The 20,120-nt window shown below is 36.3% G+C and overlaps 1 protein-coding gene across 1 annotated transcript in view; it reads left to right on the forward strand.

Annotated features, from left to right (window-relative positions):
- LOC107705766 (otogelin-like protein) overlaps nt 1–20,120 on the forward strand; it is a 36,907-nt gene that overhangs the window by 1,845 nt on the left and 14,942 nt on the right. Inside the window, exons 3-32 of the mRNA XM_016509218.1 lie at nt 1,281–1,359; nt 2,330–2,422; nt 3,250–3,404; nt 3,488–3,609; nt 4,346–4,551; nt 4,780–4,904; nt 5,065–5,171; nt 6,544–6,650; nt 6,729–6,854; nt 7,084–7,192; nt 7,400–7,446; nt 8,118–8,263; nt 8,339–8,471; nt 8,902–9,079; nt 9,900–10,024; nt 10,369–10,578; nt 10,660–10,825; nt 10,941–11,015; nt 11,533–11,671; nt 13,619–13,753; nt 13,904–14,050; nt 14,137–14,256; nt 14,744–14,860; nt 15,206–15,362; nt 16,357–16,383; nt 16,479–16,652; nt 17,445–17,723; nt 18,024–18,141; nt 19,138–19,231; nt 19,446–19,623. Coding sequence (XP_016364704.1) covers nt 1,281–1,359; nt 2,330–2,422; nt 3,250–3,404; nt 3,488–3,609; nt 4,346–4,551; nt 4,780–4,904; nt 5,065–5,171; nt 6,544–6,650; nt 6,729–6,854; nt 7,084–7,192; nt 7,400–7,446; nt 8,118–8,263; nt 8,339–8,471; nt 8,902–9,079; nt 9,900–10,024; nt 10,369–10,578; nt 10,660–10,825; nt 10,941–11,015; nt 11,533–11,671; nt 13,619–13,753; nt 13,904–14,050; nt 14,137–14,256; nt 14,744–14,860; nt 15,206–15,362; nt 16,357–16,383; nt 16,479–16,652; nt 17,445–17,723; nt 18,024–18,141; nt 19,138–19,231; nt 19,446–19,623 — 3,994 coding nt within the window. The remainder of the gene's footprint in view (nt 1–1,280; nt 1,360–2,329; nt 2,423–3,249; nt 3,405–3,487; nt 3,610–4,345; nt 4,552–4,779; nt 4,905–5,064; nt 5,172–6,543; nt 6,651–6,728; nt 6,855–7,083; nt 7,193–7,399; nt 7,447–8,117; nt 8,264–8,338; nt 8,472–8,901; nt 9,080–9,899; nt 10,025–10,368; nt 10,579–10,659; nt 10,826–10,940; nt 11,016–11,532; nt 11,672–13,618; nt 13,754–13,903; nt 14,051–14,136; nt 14,257–14,743; nt 14,861–15,205; nt 15,363–16,356; nt 16,384–16,478; nt 16,653–17,444; nt 17,724–18,023; nt 18,142–19,137; nt 19,232–19,445; nt 19,624–20,120) is intronic.

A 20,120-nucleotide genomic window follows, 5' to 3' on the forward strand; every position in this document is an offset into this window, starting at 1 on the left:
TGATAGAAATGTAGTGGAGTGAAAAGTACAATATTTGTCTTTCAAATGTAGTGAAGTTAAAGTTATAAGTTCCCAGAAAAAATAATACTCAAGTAAAGTACCGATACTCAAAAAGTGTACTTAAGTACAATACTCAAGTAAATGTACTTAGTTACTGTCCGCCTCTGCCAATATGGACTTTTTAGGTACAAATGTGTACCTTCTAAAGAGATACCGCCCCAGTGACAGCTTTTGTACCATTTTTTTAGAGTGTTTTTTGCTATATTGGATGTCATTTATGTAATCTGTGAATTAATGAATTATGTAAATCTATCTTAAACTGTGAAAAACTTAAAAAATAAGCCTTCAAAACTTTTTGAGTGTACTAAGCATAATAGACTTTTATGTACTTTAGTACTTATACAAGAATTTACTAAAAAGTTTTGTTTTGATCCTATGCTGTATTTACAGACTAAAAGATACGTTTATAAATATGCATGAGTTTTGTTTATATAATTTTGCTTTTGACAGGATTTATTTGCCAGGAATCAAACTCAGAAAATAAACTACCCAGGTATGTGGTTGAATCCAACTTCTTGTTCTGATGCTGTTGACTTTGTGATGCTGATGGCTAGGTGTATGATCATAATGTTTATAGATTTTTAACATGTTGAGTATAGATTGCAGTTTGATTATATCTTTAAAAACTGGTGAACCCTATCAAACATCCGCTATTACAAGGAGGTTTTGAGCAGAGAGACAGTGTCAAGTTCTACATGCAATCACTGATAAGATGTTAAGTGTTTGGTCTAATGTTTTGCAGTAACCATTAAACCAGTTCCTTGAGAATCATGCAGTCCATCAGCGTGACTGTGACTGTATGGCATCTTAAGTGTTTCTGAACCTTTAGTCTCACAGTCGCCGCACTTTTAATACTGCTCTCTTTGTGCCACTTTTAAAAGGAGGGTTAATGCACTGCGGCAGAAACGGGATCTCTTCCGTGAAGAGGTGAGTATACCTAAGAGAAAGCAACAACCACACACACACACACACACACACACACTCACAAATACTGAGATACACTCTCAGTGCTGACAAAGCTGTCTTTGTGGATTTTACACAAATGCTACAGCCACTGAAAGCTCCACTCCCAAATGTCTGCAGTGGCAAAACCATGTGAAGGAATGCCAAGACAGGTTCACCAACATGGCTTAGTGGCTAGACATGGTATTGTTGCCACTATAAGCCAATAGACCCACGCACTTGGCAAATTCTTAGTACTGTTTTTTTTTCTTCTGCAGACCCTTAGCACAGTGCTGTCTGATTCAGCTCTCCCACGAAGAGTTCTTCATAATTATACAGCGAGAGATGCATCAACAGGTATTTTGTATACTGTGTGCACACACAAACACATACGATTTGCAGAGGTATGTACAGTCTTACTTGAGTTTGCATGCTAGAAACATCAGTTATGAAGTTATATTTCAATAAACTAATGTTTTGTGAAGTTACACCACTGTCAGCTTCATTGTGAACTAAGCTTTGTGTGATTTGGTCATCTAAGGCCAAATGTTTTTAGATTCATTTTTACCAATAATGAATAAAATTTAAAGGATAAAGGATTATGCGGGGTTATTATAGTTAACTGAAACCATTAAAAAATGTTAGTTGAAATAAATGTTTAAATAAAAATAAAAAACGCTGAAAGAAAATATTGAAAAAAACGTAACATTACATAGTGTAAATAGAATCTATAGCTATTTGCACTTAGTGTAAATAGCATATCGCTAAGAAAATACTGCTATTTTCACTTAGTGTAAATAGCATCTAACTAAGATTAATAAATGCTGTAAAAGTATTGTTCATTCTTAGTTCAGGCTAATGTTAACTAATGAAATATTATTGTAAAGTGTTTCCAAAATATTGTTCAAATTTGTACCGCCTTTAATTATTATTTTGGAATCATTTTAAACCACTCAATTGACTATAATAGTATGCTATAATAAACTATAATAGTATCTCAATGATGCTAAAATAACATTGGGAGTATCCAAAAACCAGTGGTCAATTTAATGGTTAGACATTTAAATTAATGATTTTACTGAACTCTACATGCGCAAAGTTGGAGGCTTTGGAAGCTTTGAGTAGGAGACCCCAAAGTTGAACAGTGAACTATTCAAAACCAACTATACAGTCCTTTAGGTTGCTTTAGACTGCCAAGCAAAGAAAAATCAATAATCTGTCACAACAAAAACACTGGAGCTATTCACCTTCAGTGCTTGGCCCATAATTTTAAGTTTCATATTAATGCGTTGTGCAATGTCCCTTTCTGTGTTTGTTTGTGTTGTAGAATATTGTGGGTGTCTTAATGGTGGCTGGTGCCAGGAGGAAGGACGCTGTGATTGTGCTCAGTTCCAGGGTCTCGGGGATCGCTGTCAAATCAGTAAGAAGCACACACTGAAGTTATATTAAATTCAAAATGAAACTTGTCTCCATGTAATTATAGTAAGGTACGGTCTGATATTATCATCTGCCACCCAGTGCTGACCATTAAATGTGGATGAAGGAACCCTGAATTTAATTACTGTACTAGAATTCAAGTGGCATTACTCACTGGTTCCAGTTAATCTACGTGACTATGTCTTACTGCATTTGGTAGCATTGGATTACAGATGTTCTGGGAATAGATGGCTGGTCACAAAGAGCTCTGTATGTGTGTTTAATTAACCACTCACTATAAAGCCAGGCAGCTGGTATGACCAACAGAATAACAGGTTACTACGTATACAGTATTTATATAAGCTATACTGATTACATGCCCAACGGGGCATAGATTACATGGGGCACAAATATTGAATTAAATGGTTGAATAACCAAAAAATATTTGTTTCCACGAAAATATTAAGCACAACTTTTTTCAACATTGATAATAATCAGAAATGTTTCTTGACCAGCAAAATCAGCATATTAGAATGATTTCTAAAGGATCATGTGACACTGAAGACTGGAGTTATGGCTTCTAAAAATTCAGCTTTGTCATCACAGAATAAATTACATTTTAAAATATATTCAAATTTCATAGAATAATACATTTCATAGTATTACTATTTATACTGTATTTCTGATCAAACAGATGATGAGTAAACGAGTCTTCTCCAAAACGGTGCACATATTTGTAACCATTCAGTTCCATAATTCTATAGTATTACAAGGACCTACCAACCACAATAGTTTTTTTGTATAGGAGATTTTTGTCTTTTTTTGTGTCAGTTCCCAACCATGGTCAGGACAGGGATGGGATTTGCCGTTCATGGGGTCAGCATCATTTTGAGACCTTTGATGGAATGTATTACTACTTCCCTGGAACCTGTTCGTATATCCTGGCCAAAGACTGCCATTCCACAGAGCCCCAGTATACAGTGTGGGTAAGTTACAGCTGCGCCAGGTCTGTTTGCTATGTATGTTTATCTTTTGATACCTGCATTGCTACTTGATTTCTCTTTGGCAGGTTCATAACAGTCGTTCATGTAGAGCTTCAGTGTATTCATGTCCACGTGGTCTGAGTCTGTTCTTCCCAAATGAAGAGGAAATCTATATTAGTGGTTATCAGGTGCTAAAGGGAGGACACAGGTGAGTTTGGACATTTATTTAGCAAGGATGCATTAAATTACTCAAAAGTGATAGTAAAGACATTTATATAATGTTACAAATGATTTCTAAAATAAATGCTGTTCTTTTAGTCTTCCTGTTCTTTAAAGAATCATGAAAAACTCAAAACTCAGTTTCCACAAAAATATTAACCAGCACCTTTTTTTTTACATTGATAATAAGAAATATTTCTTGAGCAGCAAATCAGCATATTAGAATGAGTTCTGAAGGATCATGTGACACTGAAGACTGGAGTAATGATGCTGAAAATTCAGCTTTTCATAACAGAAATAAATCACATTTCAAATATATTAAAATAGAAAACGGTTCTTTTAAATTATTATCATATTTCAGGGTATTACTGTTTTTGGTGTATTTTGGACTAAATAAATGCACCCTTAAGCGTAAGAGACCTCTTTTTCGAAACCATTAAAAAGTCTTAACGACCCCAAACTTTTTGAACAGTAGTGAATCTTGGATGAATTAAACTACAGGTATTAAAGAAAAAATATGCTGATGGGGAGATAAATCATTCGGTTTGATGTGTATGTTTTGTCAGTGAACATTCGAAACCTTGGCCACTTTTGGTATTAAATAGCTTTGAGGTCATGATAGCATGTTGATGATATAATATCCCAAAAAGTCCCAGGCAACACATTTCAATATCAAACTTGATCAAATTCTTGTGTTTTTTGTCTGTTTCTTGTGCATTTATCAGACTGAGTCTGCCACAGACAGTGCGTAATGTTTTCATTGAACGCTTGGCTGACTATATCCTGGTGAAGAGCACGTTTGGCTTCTCTCTGGCGTGGGACGGAAGCTCTGGAGTCTACCTCAAAATGACCGAAGCACACAAAGGAAGGCCTTGTGGTCTGTGTGGAAACTATAATGATGACGGCTCGGATGATCTCAGCAGCAGCCGCGGTGAGACAAACAGGCCCAGACACACACTCGTCATCTCAGTCAGCAGCAAATTCAGGACAATTATATCAAAGCTGAGCAGAGTTGGATACTCAGTCAATCCCACTGTTGTCTATTTAGAGATGAGTTGTAACATTTTAGGGGCAATTTAATTCTTAAACAGAATTTTATCATTTCTGTTGGAAAAAGTGTATTATGGTGTCCTTCATGCTCTGCATTTTGTACTATTAGGTATAGTCTCTGATGACATTGCTGAATTTGGGAACAGCTGGGCAGTAGATTTGCCCCAAGAGAGACCCTGTCCTGAGGTTGATGATGATTTCCGTGGACCTTGCTCATCTGAGTCAGATATGGATGTATGCTTTCACGCACTGCATAATGGGTTTGAACTAAGCTAAATGGGTCTTAGAATGTATGATAGTTTAAAACAAGAGTTTTTAAGGTCAGAAAATATTTAAGTTATTCAACTTAAAATGTGTTTTAGCAACTTTGCCTGTTTGTGTGTTATCTGAGCAGGATGCCATTGAGAAGTGCAGCGCATTGCTTTTCTTTCCTTTCATCTCCTGCCATGAGAACATTGACCCAAATCCATTTGTCGCCAGCTGTGTTTCGGACATGTGTGTGTAAGTCAAGTGTGGCGCTCTTGTCTAAATGGTGTAACTGAAGTTGAACCCTGCTGAAAAAAACAAGCTAAAGGTGGATTGCTGATCTTAGCTGGATTAAGCGGTTCTAACTGGTCTCCCAGCCGGACCAAACTTGTGTTTAGCTGGTCAGTTTGCTGGTCTAAAAAATACTCTAAAACTATCTAAACTGACAGGCCTTACCAGATTTTGCTAGAGTGAGAGATCACCTTAGACTGGTTTGATAGACTTTTTTCATCAGTTTTATCTAAAGTGTTATTCAGTATTATTTATATAATAATATAGGATTTATTCATATTAATTTTCAGTTTTCAATTTAATTTTTAGACATTTTTAATATAAGTAATTTATTACGTTTTTTAATATTAATTACATTTATTTTTATTTCCATTTTAGTTTTAGTAATTTTAGTCCTTCAATTTCAGCTTATTTAATTTCAGTTACCAAATCAACAATTTTCTAAAGTAATGTTTGAATTTTATTTTATTTTATCTTTATTTTAGTTAATAAATAATGAAAATAAATGAATGACAACATTAATATTTGTAATATTTTATTTTTAGTTAGCAATAAGAACACTGATATAAAACTTCTTAAACCTTCTTTTAAATTTCAGCAATCATTGGATCACTGGAACTTTAAGGCCAGTTGTCTTAGAACTAAAATTCATTGGGAATTCTGTAATTTGATCTTTTGCAATTATTAGCTTAAAATGTGGGAACATGACTGTAGAAAATAAGCATAGTGAACTTAAAGTAAGACGACTAATTGTAGCATACTAACAGTATTAATATTAACCTTTGTGCTAATGTTAATGTTGAAGATTTCTGTTTCTTACATTTAGGATTTTAATTAGAATAAGCATTTCTCTCTGTCCCTCTCCCTTCTTGAATATTTTTTTTCCTCCCTAGCTTATTTCCAGCATTCCACACCTCCCAATTCCAACAGGATTATGTTAATTATAGTAATGAAAATACCTTGCATATGTCATAAGCTGCAGAAAGAGTGTTTATGAATATATGTAGCCTATATTATAGGTATGTGTGTGCATGCATGTGTTTGTGTTTGTGCTTGTACTAGAATTTGTAAGAGTTTGTGTGTGTGTGTGTGTGTGTATTGATTACAGTGATGAAATAGCTGCTGGAGTTTATGAACAGATTCAGACTCAACTGTTGATTGAAGAGGTAGTGAGAGGATCAGGTTGTGAGAGCATGTTGAACTTGCAGCTTTAGTGCTCTTACAGTCTCACATCACCATACTGAAAGAATTGACTTTCCCCCTATGTTCTTTCTTAGAACCATTTGTACTTTTGACTGTTTAGTGCTTATTAACCTTTAATTTTATTTTTTTCTAGGTCAGATGATGAGGAGACATTTTGTCGAACTCTTGTTGAGTACACTAGGGCCTGTTCTCATGTGGGATACCCCGTCAGAGAATGGAGGGACAGTTTTCCTACATGCGGTCAGTCGGCTTTCATGTCATAAAGGAAACGCATGCCATAAACTTTGCAGCTTGTGATGTGATATGTTTGTGTTTCAGCGGACAGATGTGAGGATAGTTTTGTCCACAGAGACTGTATCAGCTGCTGCCCACCTACATGCATGTTTGAGAAAGAGTGTTTGGGAACCAATCTACACTGTCTGGATGGATGCTACTGCCCAGATGGTACAGTAAGACCAATAATCAGATGCTTAAATGAGCATAAAAATCTTAATATTTGTGAATGTTTGCTATTATAAGGACTACACAAATAAGCAGTTTAGGGCACTTCAGAATGCATGTTGCAGTTATTTGTTGAACATTTTAACTTTAGTATGATTTTAGTGTCTTCTTTATATTGAACTATAGTTCACTTCTTTTACTCATGGCTCTCTTTCTGTCTGGCTTTTCTCAGGTTTGATCTTACAGAATGGCACCTGTATAGCAGTGTCTCAGTGCCCCTGTGTGTACCATGGTACACCATATCCTCTTGGTCATGTATTGGAGCAGGGCTGCACTGTCTGGTTAGAAACATCACATTTCTACTCTTTTACACCTAAAACACCAAACAAACAAAACCAAACAAACAAAAAACTTTTTTTTTAACCTATAGTTAACTGTAGTAGCTAATTATAGAAAACGGTGCCATAAAAAATGAACTTGTCATATGTTAAATTCGTGAATCATTTAAATCAATTAATTAATTAATATAATGTGAATTACATTTTCAGTGTCTGTATGGGAGGAGTGTGGAACTGCACAGAGAATAATTGCACTGGTAAATAAAAACTTTTGTATACCCCAGCTTTACAGAATACCACACCAAAACAAGCATCTTTGTATTTTAAGTATAACACAACTTCTAAGTTATTTTTACCACAATGTTTTGATATAGCTTTCTACTGATACATTTGCGTTCACCCAAGAAACTTTCTTTGCAAGTGAATGTTTTTTTTTTTGTGCGCAAATGCAAAAGTTTTACGAGCAAACAGAAACTTTCTACTTTTGTTCGCAAATGCAAAGTTTCTCATGCAAACATAAAAGTTTTGCAAGCTGATGCAAAGTTTTTTCGAGTGAGCACAAGTTTTGTGATCAAATAGTTCCTCAGGCAAATACAAAAATTTTGTAGGTAAACGCAAAAGTTTCTTGGGTAAACATAACATTTTTGCAAGTGGACAGAGTTCCTTGGGGGAACGCAATGTCTATGCAAAGTTTCTCAAGGGAGTGCAAAACGTTTGCAATGAACACAGTCTTTTTGTGAGCGAACGCAAAGGTTTTGTTAGTGAAAACAACGTTTTTCAGGGAAACGCAAAAACATTAAAATATTATTTTCCCTCCCATCTCATATTTTAGTCATCACCATCTTCCCTTTGGGGCTGCATAACTTAAAAAGTAAGTGTGTTGTCAAAAATGATTTTGGAATTAAATTATTATTTTTTTAACCTATAGCGGAATGCACAGTAATGGGTGACGCACATGTGACCACTTTTGATGGGCGGATCTTCATGCACATGGGCTCTTGCCAGTATGTGCTAGTGAAGAGCCGCGGCAGCACCAAGTTTACTGTGACACTACTGTACACAGCCTGTGGAGAGGTAAGAAGTGTGTTTCTGGGTATGTTTGGCATTAAAATGTTTTGTTTGTGTTTAATGGAGTCTCTCGCCCCTCAGTCTCAGGAGCACTCTTGCATCCACTCAGTGGCTATGGTGGTGGATGAAGATGTCAGCAGGCAAGTCACTCTCACCAGAGAGGGGGAAGTTGTTATTGGGGCCAGTATGGCTGTCAATTTGCCTTACTCAGATGGTAAGGTTCTCAGTTTTACATCAGTATTGGGCCACTTTAATAGTAAATGTATTCAAAATGAATAGACAGCCTATTCATTTTGATGAAAGCAAAACTGTGAGGGTCAGTTCTAGATCATATCTAATTTTCTCATTTTTACTAGAGTCCATTATCTTTTATTTCACATTTCTAGGTTCAGTTCTGAACGTAGAAATGCAGTAATACATATATGTTTAGTTAGTTAAAAATGCTTATAAATAGTAAGATTACGTAATAATAGTAAAAAAATAATAGAGATATAATTAAGAATAGTAAAAAGCTATAAGTAGAGCAATAAATTTAAAAATAAGCAAAAATGTTACTTTATACACATTACTTAACATTATGTTACTTGAACATATATTGGATTAAATCAATTGTATTTCCCGTTTGTTTTGTTTTTGTTTGTTAGACATGGTGAACATTCGCCGGCTGACATCTTTGTTTGTGGGTCTGCGGTCTGTCTTTGGCCTGAGGTTTCAGTATGATTGGCAGGGTGGACGAATCTACCTTCAGCTAGACAGCACCTGGATGGGCTCCACACTCGGCCTATGTGGGACCCTCAACGGAAACCTACGGGATGATTTCCTGTGAGAAATGGAGGCTGGTCCTCTGAATTTACATTTAGTCATTTATAGAAAATAATAGAATAATAGTAATAATTAATAATGATATATTATTAAATTATTATTATTATTATTATATAGTAATAATTTATAGTAATAATCACAATAGAATTTCTTTCAGGAAAACATTTTAAATGTCTTTTAATAACTTTTTGGTTTGCATTATGCAGTCTCTTTTATTAACATGAGTGTGTGCTTGACATGAGTAGGTTCGATTCCCAGGGAGTGCATGAACTCATAAAATGTATACCTTAAAGGCACAATATGTACGTTTTCGCCGCTAGAGGGCGCGTATTCATAGCAGAGCTTTTATTATGCCACAGTCGACCGCTTCCGCTCCTTCAGGTTGTGCGTATGTGGGGTAAAGCAGCGCTGTTTTATCATACTATACATTTGAAAGTTCTGCGGTCTTCACCTGTCTAGTAAAACGCATAACATATTAAAGCGTCTTTGGTGTTTCCATGTTTTCTACAAAACAAAACCGGAAATCGAGGGTGTATGACATCATTGGCAGGCGACACAATGACACTATGGACACGGCCCGTGTCACTAGTTAAAATTGCTTATTTCTCTGGATTTAAACATTTCTTGAAACATTTGGGATAATGTAAGTACACAAGTCAGCAAAATATATAACACTGTTCTAGTAGTTTTTGGATATTTTAATAAAACTATCTTACATATTGTGCCTTTAAATGTGATAAGTCATTTTTTAATAAAAGTGTCTGACAAATGCATAAATGTAAATGCTTGATGTGTAAGTAAATGTGTTATTATACTCTAGTTCTCCTGCTGGAATGATTGAAGGAACCCCACAGCTGCACGTCAATGCCTGGAAAGTGTCTTCAGCGTGCATAAGCCCTGTTAACATTCCTATTATCGACCCCTGTGAAATGAACCAACAAAATGGTATTCATGCTATCATTTTGCTTATTAGTTACAATATCCATGGTTGTCCCAAAAATGAGCTCTGAGGTTACAGAAGAGACCAAAATGTATGTAGGTGCAGATGCTTATTTAGAATTTATTTTATTATTTTCTTAATTCTACTTATTTAATTTTTTATGTATGCATGTACGTAGGGAGAGCTCCTGGAAACCATACCAATCTCCTTGTGTGTTTGAGCATAAAGCCTATTCTGAATTTAATTGTTGTTAGATTCTGTGGCCTCTATCCTCTATCCCTATGTTAGCATTTAATCTGATGTTTGATTTCTAGACTTTCATGTGATGCTAAAAAGGTTTTTGTTTCAGTGTTTTATGCTGCCCGGTGTGATGTGCTTTTGGAGGAAGTGTTTGCGGCGTGCCATGCATATGTTAGTCCCAGCATGTACCACCAGCAGTGCCGCTACCAGGCCTGTCGATGTGGCAGCACCTGCCTCTGCACTGCTCTGTCCCACTACGCATACATCTGCAACAAGCATAATGTCACCGTCAACTTCAGAGCACACGTCTCTGAGTGCGGTTCGTTGCTCATACCTACATCTCTCTGTCTGCCTATCTATCTGTCTATTGCATGAGTCATTTGTGAATGCGTGTGTGTAGGTATGGTGTGTTTAGGAGGGATGATGTATCACCCGTGCACATCAGCATGTGGGAAGACGTGTCAGTCAATCAGCAGTGGTGAAGTGTGTGATGGCGACTGTGCTGAAGGATGCAGCTGCACCGAGGGAACATTCTACGATCACGCTCGCCAGCGCTGTGTGTCACTGTACGTCTGAATACACCAAACGCCAACAACCCCACCCTCGCCTTGTCATTTCTGAATACTAGCTTATAAAAGGACATAGTTTCTCCTTTTCTAACTGGGTCTTGTTTCCTTTCAGCTCCCAGTGTCACTGTTATTTCATGGGTTCAGTCTTTCAGCCTGGTGAAGTGTCCTTCAGCTCATCTGGACCATGGTGAGTGTGTGGACATGGAGGATTGTGTTGTCAAACATGTACGTTTGCATGGACCGAAGAGCTGAGTTCGAATTCTAAACGCATCATTTCCCAATCTTGTCATTTTTAATTATAATAATATTTCACAATATTACTGTTTTACTGTATTTTTGATCAAATAAATGCAGCCTTGGTGAGCATAAGAGACTTTTTTCTAAAACATTAAAAAAAAAAAGTCTTACCAAACCCAAACTTTATTTTCTCCCAAAAATGATAAATGTCATTACCATTACAAGTCATAACAAAAATCCACACCATGATGCATTATAACGAAATTCAATTTATGGTTGTTAAGGCCACGATTACATCTTTATTCCACATTTGATAGTTGTTTTAATATAGATGAAACACAGTTAGAAAAAAATATTTTTTTAATAGTTTAAATAATCAGAAAAGCCACTAATTGAGGAATAATAGTGTACAGTATGTGTTTATATTTAAGTAACATTTCATTTGGTTTCTCTCTGTGTCTCTCCAGTGTGTGTCATCGTGGGTTCTTTAACTGCACATATTCGCCATGTCCAGCGGTGTGCACCATTTACAGCGACCGACATTACCACACATTTGATGGCCTGGAGTATGATTATGTCAGCGACTGCCAGGTCTACCTGGTCAAGGTACTTCCTGAGTGTGCGTGTTTGTGATTTTGGGTACACTAGCAAAAAAAAAAAAAGCCAAAATGCACCAAAATGCAGACCTATAAATCTAATATTTGTTTATTTTGAAATTAGAGACTTTGTTTGAAAGTTTGGGGTCAGTAGTAAATTCAAATGAACAGCATTTTTTGATGTAGAAATCTTTTGTAATCACTACAAATGTCTTTATTGTCGTTTTTTTATCAATTTAAATCATATAAAACTAAAGTATAATGTATTTTACGAAAAAAAAAATCGTATTCACCCCAAACCATTTTTAGGTTACTGGCATTAATGTATAATGCCCATCCTCCACTGTAGATATAACCATCGGTCATTTAAAAAACCCACAGTGGTTGACAGTTTTACCATGGTTTCTGGACATGTACCATGGTAATAGTGCTTTTTTGTGTGGGTAAGCTTAAATGTAAGAGTAAGCATATCTTTGTGTACAAGTTCTGTAAAACGGTGACGATTGTTTGCCTTGTGTGCTGGTCTTAGGACCAAGTGGAGAGGCGCTTACCAGTTTGCCTTCAACAAAGAGTGTGTTTCACCAGTTGACCGTGTTGCACCTTTAAAGCAAAGAATTTTTAACGAAGGGCCAAAGAGTGTGTGCGTGTGTGTGCTCTCACACGTTGCGGACTTCAGTAGGAACGGATAAAGTAGCAGGAAAAGAGATCTGCTTCTACCGCCACTAATCTTGGGAAAATCAGAGGGGATTTTTAATTAGAACAGGGCTGTGGTAATAGAGCCAGAGTTAATGTCAGTCCCAGCACAGAAACTCAGCAAAGAGCCGCACATAACAAAGAGCAATCTGTTCCCTATCAGCCTACGCAATGCAACCTGCTACTGGCCTTAATGACTGAGAAAGTGTGTTTGCGTGTGTGCGTCGTTTGTGTGTGTGTGTGTGTGGATGCTTAAGATGCAGGTGAATAGACTTTGGTGTCTCCTAAAGGCCAGTGATTCTCTGAGGAGTCTACTGATCTACCCGGGGGACAGACTTTTCCATCACGACAAAAAGAAATGGCTTTAGTCACACACACACACACACTCACAACAACACACTAGGTTTCATTGCTTAAAATATGATACAGCAATGCATTGATTATTTAAATATGATGTGTCACTTTTCAATGTTAAATTACTTTCTCTTGTCCTAGTTTAATATGCAGATATACAGATCTATAATTAAGACATTCATTGGTAGATTTCCTGAAGAGTGTAAACAAAGTGGCTCTGTGGTGCTTTCAAAACATTGTTCGTTTGAGAGGTCCAACATAACAGCTTCTTGCTCAACCAATGGGATGAGACTGGGGTGGGATTACCGTTCAAAAGATTAAGTCAGTTATACTCACCAAGGCTGCATTTATTTGATCAAAAACACAGTAAAAATAGTAATATTATGAAATATTTTTACAATTTAAAAGAACTGTTTTCGATTTTAATATATTTTAAAATGTAATTTATTCCTGTGATGCAAAGCTGAATTTTCAGCATAATTACTCCGGTCTTCAGTGTCACATGATCCTTCAGAAATCATTCTAATATGCTGATTATCTGCCCAAAAAACAATTTGTATTGTTATCCATGTTGAAAACAGTTGTGCTGGTTAATATTTTTGTGGAAACCATGATTTTTTTTTTCAGAATAGAAAGTTCAAAAGAACACTATTTTTTTTTAAATAGATATCTTATTATAAATGTCTTTTTGATTAATTTAATGCATCCTTGCTGAATAAAAATATTAATTTCTTTAAAAATAATCTTACTGGGCCCCAGATTTTTTGCAGTTTTGTTTGATTGATGCTGGTGACACAAAAATCACACACTTTGTCTTTAAGAAAAGGTGTTGTTTTTCAGAGGTAGAAATGATAAGTTGTCATGTATCGATTGCACACTATAATTGCGACAATCTTGTATCTAAATGTAGAGTGTTGGTGAGACTGAGGTGTCCATCATGGCTCAAAATAAAGATTGCTACGAAAGTGGCATTGTCTGCATGAAGTACCTGCTCATCTATGTTGGACTTACTAAAATCTACTTCAGTGACAACTCTGGTAAACCTGTGAGTAAAAGACATATCCCATCTTTAGCTGATTAATGGCACATTTGTCCTTTCATAAACTAGGAGACTGGTAATTGTTTCTATGTTAACTTGTAGTCTGTATTTACTGTAGTCTGTGTTGATTTGAATTGGTTTGTGTTTGTCCTCCAGAGCTCTTCTACTGTTGTGGGAAGAGGATATGAGTTTCAGTTATGGGGTGCGGGATACTACACTGTGGTCCACTTTCCTGCTCAAGATCTGACCATTTTATGGGACCGCAAGACCACTGTCCATATTCGTGCTGGACCCCAGTGGAAGGTCAGTCGTTCTCTCTGAATCAGCAGTATAATTTAATACTCTATAAATCGTATTTCTTAGTATAATGTATTTGGCTGTGTTTTTAGGGTCAGATGAGTGGTTTGTGTGGAAACTTTGACATGGTAACAGTTAATGACATGACCACAGCTGGACATATGGAGGTCAGTAACGCACAGGCCTTTGGAGACAGCTGGGCTGTTGGACAGGTATGACACTTCAGGATACTATGAGACTGGAAAATGTATCAGTTAAGCAGTACAACTGTTTTCAGCACTGATATTAGTTCTTGAGCAGCAAATCAGCATATTAGAATGATTTCTGAAGGATCATGTGACACTGAAGATGTAATGATGCTGAAAATTCAGCTTTGCATCACAGGAATAAATTCGATTTTCAAATATATGAAAAAAGATAACTATAAAATTGCTAAAAATAGAAAATTATATTTCAGCTTTTACTGTATTTTTGAACGAATAAATGCAGCCTTGGTGATTATAAAAACCTTGTTTTAAAAACATTTTACAAATCTCATTGACCCCAAATTTTTGAACGGTGGTGTATTCTTAAAATTTTTCATGCTAACTGTGGTTTCTGCCACAGTTGTGTAAAATCATAGTAAACTGTACTGTACACTAGAGTTACACTAGAAGCTTAGATTGACTAAACAGCTTTTATGTGTTTATGTGTGTGCAGTGTGAGAGCGACTTTGTAGTTCGCAGACCGTGTGAAGGAGATCTCAGTCGGCAGCCGTATGCTAAGCGGGAGTGTGGCCTTCTCTACAGTGACGTATTTGCTCCATGTCACAATGTGGTGAGCAGCTCTCCTCTGGGGTTTAACAACACATTTGGCCTACAGATAAAAAGGCCACGTCTTACCCACAGCCACACACAGGCTGGAAGACGGCATCAGAAAGACACACACACACTGTCTGACTCTGCGATGAACCATCTGATAGAAGCTTTGAGATAGTTTGCCGTTCAAAATCTGGCCACTAGGGGGCTGTAAAGGTTTGAAAAGCTAGAACATTCCACCATTCACACATTCAGGTGGAAGTCAATAGTCCTGAGTGTGTGTTGCATAACCAATTGTGTGACAGGCTAATTGGGATTTTAGGGATCCATGTATTGTGTGTAACTAATACTTGTGGTCCCAAAGGTGGATGTGACCTGGTTTTATAAGAACTGTCTGACGGACACCTGCAACTGCAACCGTGGGGGTGACTGTGAATGTCTGTGCACCAGTATTGCAGCATATGCACACAAATGCTGTCAAAATGGTGTCACAGTGAACTGGAGATCCCCCACTGTGTGTCGTGAGTACAAGCACACACATAAGGAAGCACATGAACTTTTGACCCGTTTGTGCTGTCTGTCATTGAGGTTAATGGGTCAAAGACAAAAAGGGGTTTTCAAGCATCAAAACAATTAAAGTTGAATACAGCTTCAAATTAGAATGTGTCCTGTTTCATTTTATTTTTATCTGAGCAAAAAATAATGACTGTCATACATTTTTACCTTGATTTATAGAAGACACCCACTTAAATGTCATTCAGTGTAGCAATAGCTCATATTCCAAGAAATCTTGTCAGGCATATTTAGAACCAGAATCATTAGATGACATTAAAAGACTCACTGAATCACAGTGCAGCCCCCCAAAACTAATAAATTGTCATTTTAAATCTTTACCAATCTTTGCCACTATCCTACAAACCACTAGGTTTTACCCATTTGTCAGCAGTTCTTAAGTTTGCATGCGTTATTTCAACATTACCAGTTTAAAAAGCAACATGAAACAGCATTAGCTGCACATTTAACTTTTTTAATGTGACAAATCTGCAACTGAAACAGAATACGGAATCAAAGTATCATTATATAAACAGATCCTGACAGCAAAGAGGAGCAGTTTTGAAAAGTACAAACTGAATGCTGGGTTAGTTTTGCATTAGAAATGTTGGTTTGTCTGTGGGTACTAGGGCCAAAGACAAGACATCTCATTTTGGTGTCCTCATCAAATTAAATTTAAAAAAGTGATTTTATATAAATAGAAAGCATATTAAATGCAAGTAAAGTGTCTACTTTAATGTTTCAAATAACCTTTGTGAATATAAAATGTCAAAATATGGTTGAAATAATGTTCCATCGTCAATCAGTGTAACAGATACATATTTATGTAAAAATGTAATAACATGTACCTATTAAAATATATCAAAGAAAATGTGATCATACTAAATTTCATTATATTTTAAATGATTAAAAACTCATAATACTACGTGATTGTGGCTAATATAAGTATTTTTCTTTTACCAGCATATGACTGTGAATATTACAACCAAGGTAAGAATGATTTATTATGTTTATTTGCCTAGAATACTTCTGTAAGCACCAGAAGATCTTGGCGCTAACCGTTTTATTTATGCATGCTTGTTTAGAGTTGGGAGAGGGTCCGTTCACTCTGTCCAGCGCAGAGCAGAATGACTCTGCATGTGTGTTTGGGGCAAATGTGAGCAGTGGTGAAGTGTTTCCCCTCCTGAGGACCAATGCTCAACCCAGCACCATTTTCCACTTCATGATCACAACTGGCCTATATAAGGACCGAGCTTCCAGTGAGCACATACTCTTCACATCAACAGCAAAACAAATAAGTGGAAGAAATCACAGAAGAAAGAGATTAAAACTAATATGCAATCAAACACATGCTTAAATGCAAAATACAATGACCTGGTGTTTTCATTTTGTTGGAGTGGATCGGTTTGCATTAAATGCTGCTCCACACTAACTCCATCTTTGCAAGAGCTGTGAGTTTGGGTCACTTACAACGTGCATTTGAAAACGCAACACACAAACCACATTCCCAAATTTCTGACAAGAATCATTTATAAATCTGTTGTCAGCAAAAGAGAAGTCTCTGTGGTTTTCTGTCAAAATAAAAGCTCTATATTTAACATTTGAAAGAAAATAATTAATATTAGTATATTATTATTAAATATTAGTATTGTAATTTTACTGTTGTACTGTAAAATAAAATAATAATAATAATAATATAAATAATAATAATTTTGTATTTTACAGTACGATAGTATTAATTGCTAGTAATGTATTTCTTAATTGATTTGTTTCATTTTAATAATTGCAATAATAAAATTAAAATATTATTTTGAATAATAATTATTATTAAATGTCCGATTTTTTTATTTTACATTACAATAGTAACTGTAATATTTCTTTATTGATTTATTTTATTATTTATAATAATAATAATAGTAATAATAATAAACGACTGAACAAAATCGACCAGCTTCTGAAACAAAATTATTCATTGTTTATCTCTACCATTTATTTTTAGGCTGAAAAGTAGCATCTACTGATGTTGCATTTTTTATTTTGCACTGTTTCAGGACTTCCTGTTGCTTCACTGGAGTCTGCAGAGAGGCCCAACTACTTTCTGTGTGTTACTGGGAACCGTGGGTTACGATTGGAACACTGGCAGCCTGGGGAAGAGTTCAGACGGAAGGCGACCTTCATCCACCACCAGGGTCTGTGGTTACCTGGGCGATCTTCCTTTGAGTTGCACAGTCAGAAGGGTGTCTTCCTCACTCTTTCTCATACACATGCACGTGTTCAGAACTACGACCACTCATACACCTTCAAAATCAGCAGCAGTTTTATCATTGAGGGTAAGACCGGTCTGCAAATATCTATATATCAAATGTGCTGTGCAAATATAAATTATCTTATCATCGGGCCCATATTACCTACACTGATTGTGGAATGGATATAAATATAGTGCAGTGTATTAAAGAGAGCAGGCACACTTATTGGAAATGTGGAGTTCTGCTGATGCACGTCATATAAGCTCATATTACACCGAAAGTACACTTAAAAAGCTCCTATAAAACAACAAGCTTATCAACCTCATTTGCAGTGCTTTCGCTAATGTCTCTAATGTTTGTGATGGCTGTGTTCCTGCATTTTAGAGAGCAGTTTTGTGATCCCCTACCGCTTGATGTGCGAGTGGAAGTATCATGCATGTGCCAGCCCATGTGTGAAAACATGCAACGACCCCGATGCCACACGCTGCCAGTTTTTACCTCCGTAAGATCATGTGCATATGCCAATACAATAATATATGTGACAGTTATACAAAAGGTGCTTGGTAAGGCAGGTATTATACAATGTCATGTTTTACTACAAAATCAAAAGGAAGATATTTATGAAAAGGAAGTCTTTAGGACTAGGGGACGGGGCCTCTAGGGGGCCTCAAGATGACAAAAAAAGATTACAGTACAGTATAGTTCTAGAAACTTTTGAAGTCACAACATGAATCATGGTTACTGAATTTAATTAAAATCAACACTCCCAGATTTCGTTAATGAAAAAACGTAATATAAAACAAGCCTCTTTATCATAATTACAGCAATAATACTGAAAATAGCTTATATTATGGAGCCTTCGAATATAGTATAAGCTATATATCAGAGGAGCCTCTGAGTCAAAAAGTATTGAGAACCACAGCTTTGGGAGCATTAAGAGTTTTGCTCTGTGACATTATCATGGCAGTTAATCACTTAAAATCACTTAATACACTTAAAAGCATACTTGTTTACAGTAATGAAAATCATCAATGAGGATTATAAAATAAAGACTAAATCAGAAAACTCAGTTAAAACATCTGGATACATTGCAGTAATTTTGGAGTGAGTATGTACGTGTTTGTCATGAAAATCATGTCACAATGCATAAGAAAATGTTAAACAGGCTACATGTTCTTTATCAAAATCCAATATTAGGAGGAAAATATGACCTAGACGTATTGTTATGAGATTCACCCGTACAATTTCTTCAAAAAAATAAAAAAATCCAAATCTGTTGTCTTTCACTGTCTGATCTGGTTTAGAGTTGAAGGTTGTTTTCCACGTTGTCCCAAGTCTATGCTGTTGGACGAAGTGACCAGGCGGTGTGTTTACAAAGAAGACTGTACGTGTGAAACCATCATTTGCATCACTTTCATCTTCATCCTCTCTTTTATAGACATGTATGCACACTGTTAGATGTGTCTTAGCACCTGTGTTGTTTCTGATGTGCTTGCAGGTGTGATACTGTCTCCAACTCCGACTCCTTACATGTTCGTGACCCGATCAAACAGAACCACAGCGGCTCCGACCTCTGGTCCACTTGCCAAGATGTTGATGCCCTGAGGGAAGAATCATGAGTTAAGATGTGGTACAGTGAATAATTGATGAATCTGTCATAATATAACACAAGAACAGGCATCAGAAAGGATAACTGATCGATGTGTACTGCCTGAAATCATCCCAAGGTGCCTTATATAGTTTTTGGTGGTGGAAGGGTTTATGTGCTGTCTGTCTCATGAGCGTCTCTGTTTTGTATCCATACAGCCTCCTTATTCATTACGTGTGGATGTGTGCAGTGAGTACATCTGCTTTAATGGACAGCTGATGCTGCATAATTCCTCTCAGCACTGCAGATACAACATCAGCCAGCCACAGTGCAACCTGCTGGGCACACCGATCCAGACCAACACAGACCCCTGCTGCCCACTGTGGCAGTGCCCATGTAAGACATACACACATGACCATTCAGATTTGCTCTAGATGGGAGGTGGTTATATCTGTGGTATTTTAGTAGTAGTTATATACTATTGTATTTTACTTTTTCATTTTAAGTTATTTTTAGTAATTTAGTTTTTTATGTTTTAGTTTTAGTAATTTAGTTTTTTTTAATGTTTCTACAGTATATAGATTTGATTTATTTTCAACTTATTTCAGTTAGTTGCAAAGGCAACATTACTTATTTTCCCTTAAAGGGTTAGTTCAGTCAAAAATGAAAATTAGGCTGCGTTTCACTCACCCTCAAGTCATCCTAGGTGTATATGACTTTCTTCTTTCAGACGAATCCAGTCGGAGTTATATTAAAAATTGTCTTTGATCTTTCAAGCTCTATCGTTGTACTCAGCGGGTGTTGCATTCCTTCGGTTCAAATGACGTGAAATAAAAAGCACCCTTCCACAAAAAAAAGTGTCTCACACGGCTCCGGGAGGTGAACAAAGGCCT

Source organism: Sinocyclocheilus rhinocerous, unplaced genomic scaffold (assembly GCF_001515625.1).
Source record: "Sinocyclocheilus rhinocerous isolate Xijiao unplaced genomic scaffold, SAMN03320098_v1.1 scaffold834, whole genome shotgun sequence".
In the NCBI taxonomy this organism is placed as follows: domain Eukaryota; kingdom Metazoa; phylum Chordata; class Actinopteri; order Cypriniformes; family Cyprinidae; genus Sinocyclocheilus; species Sinocyclocheilus rhinocerous.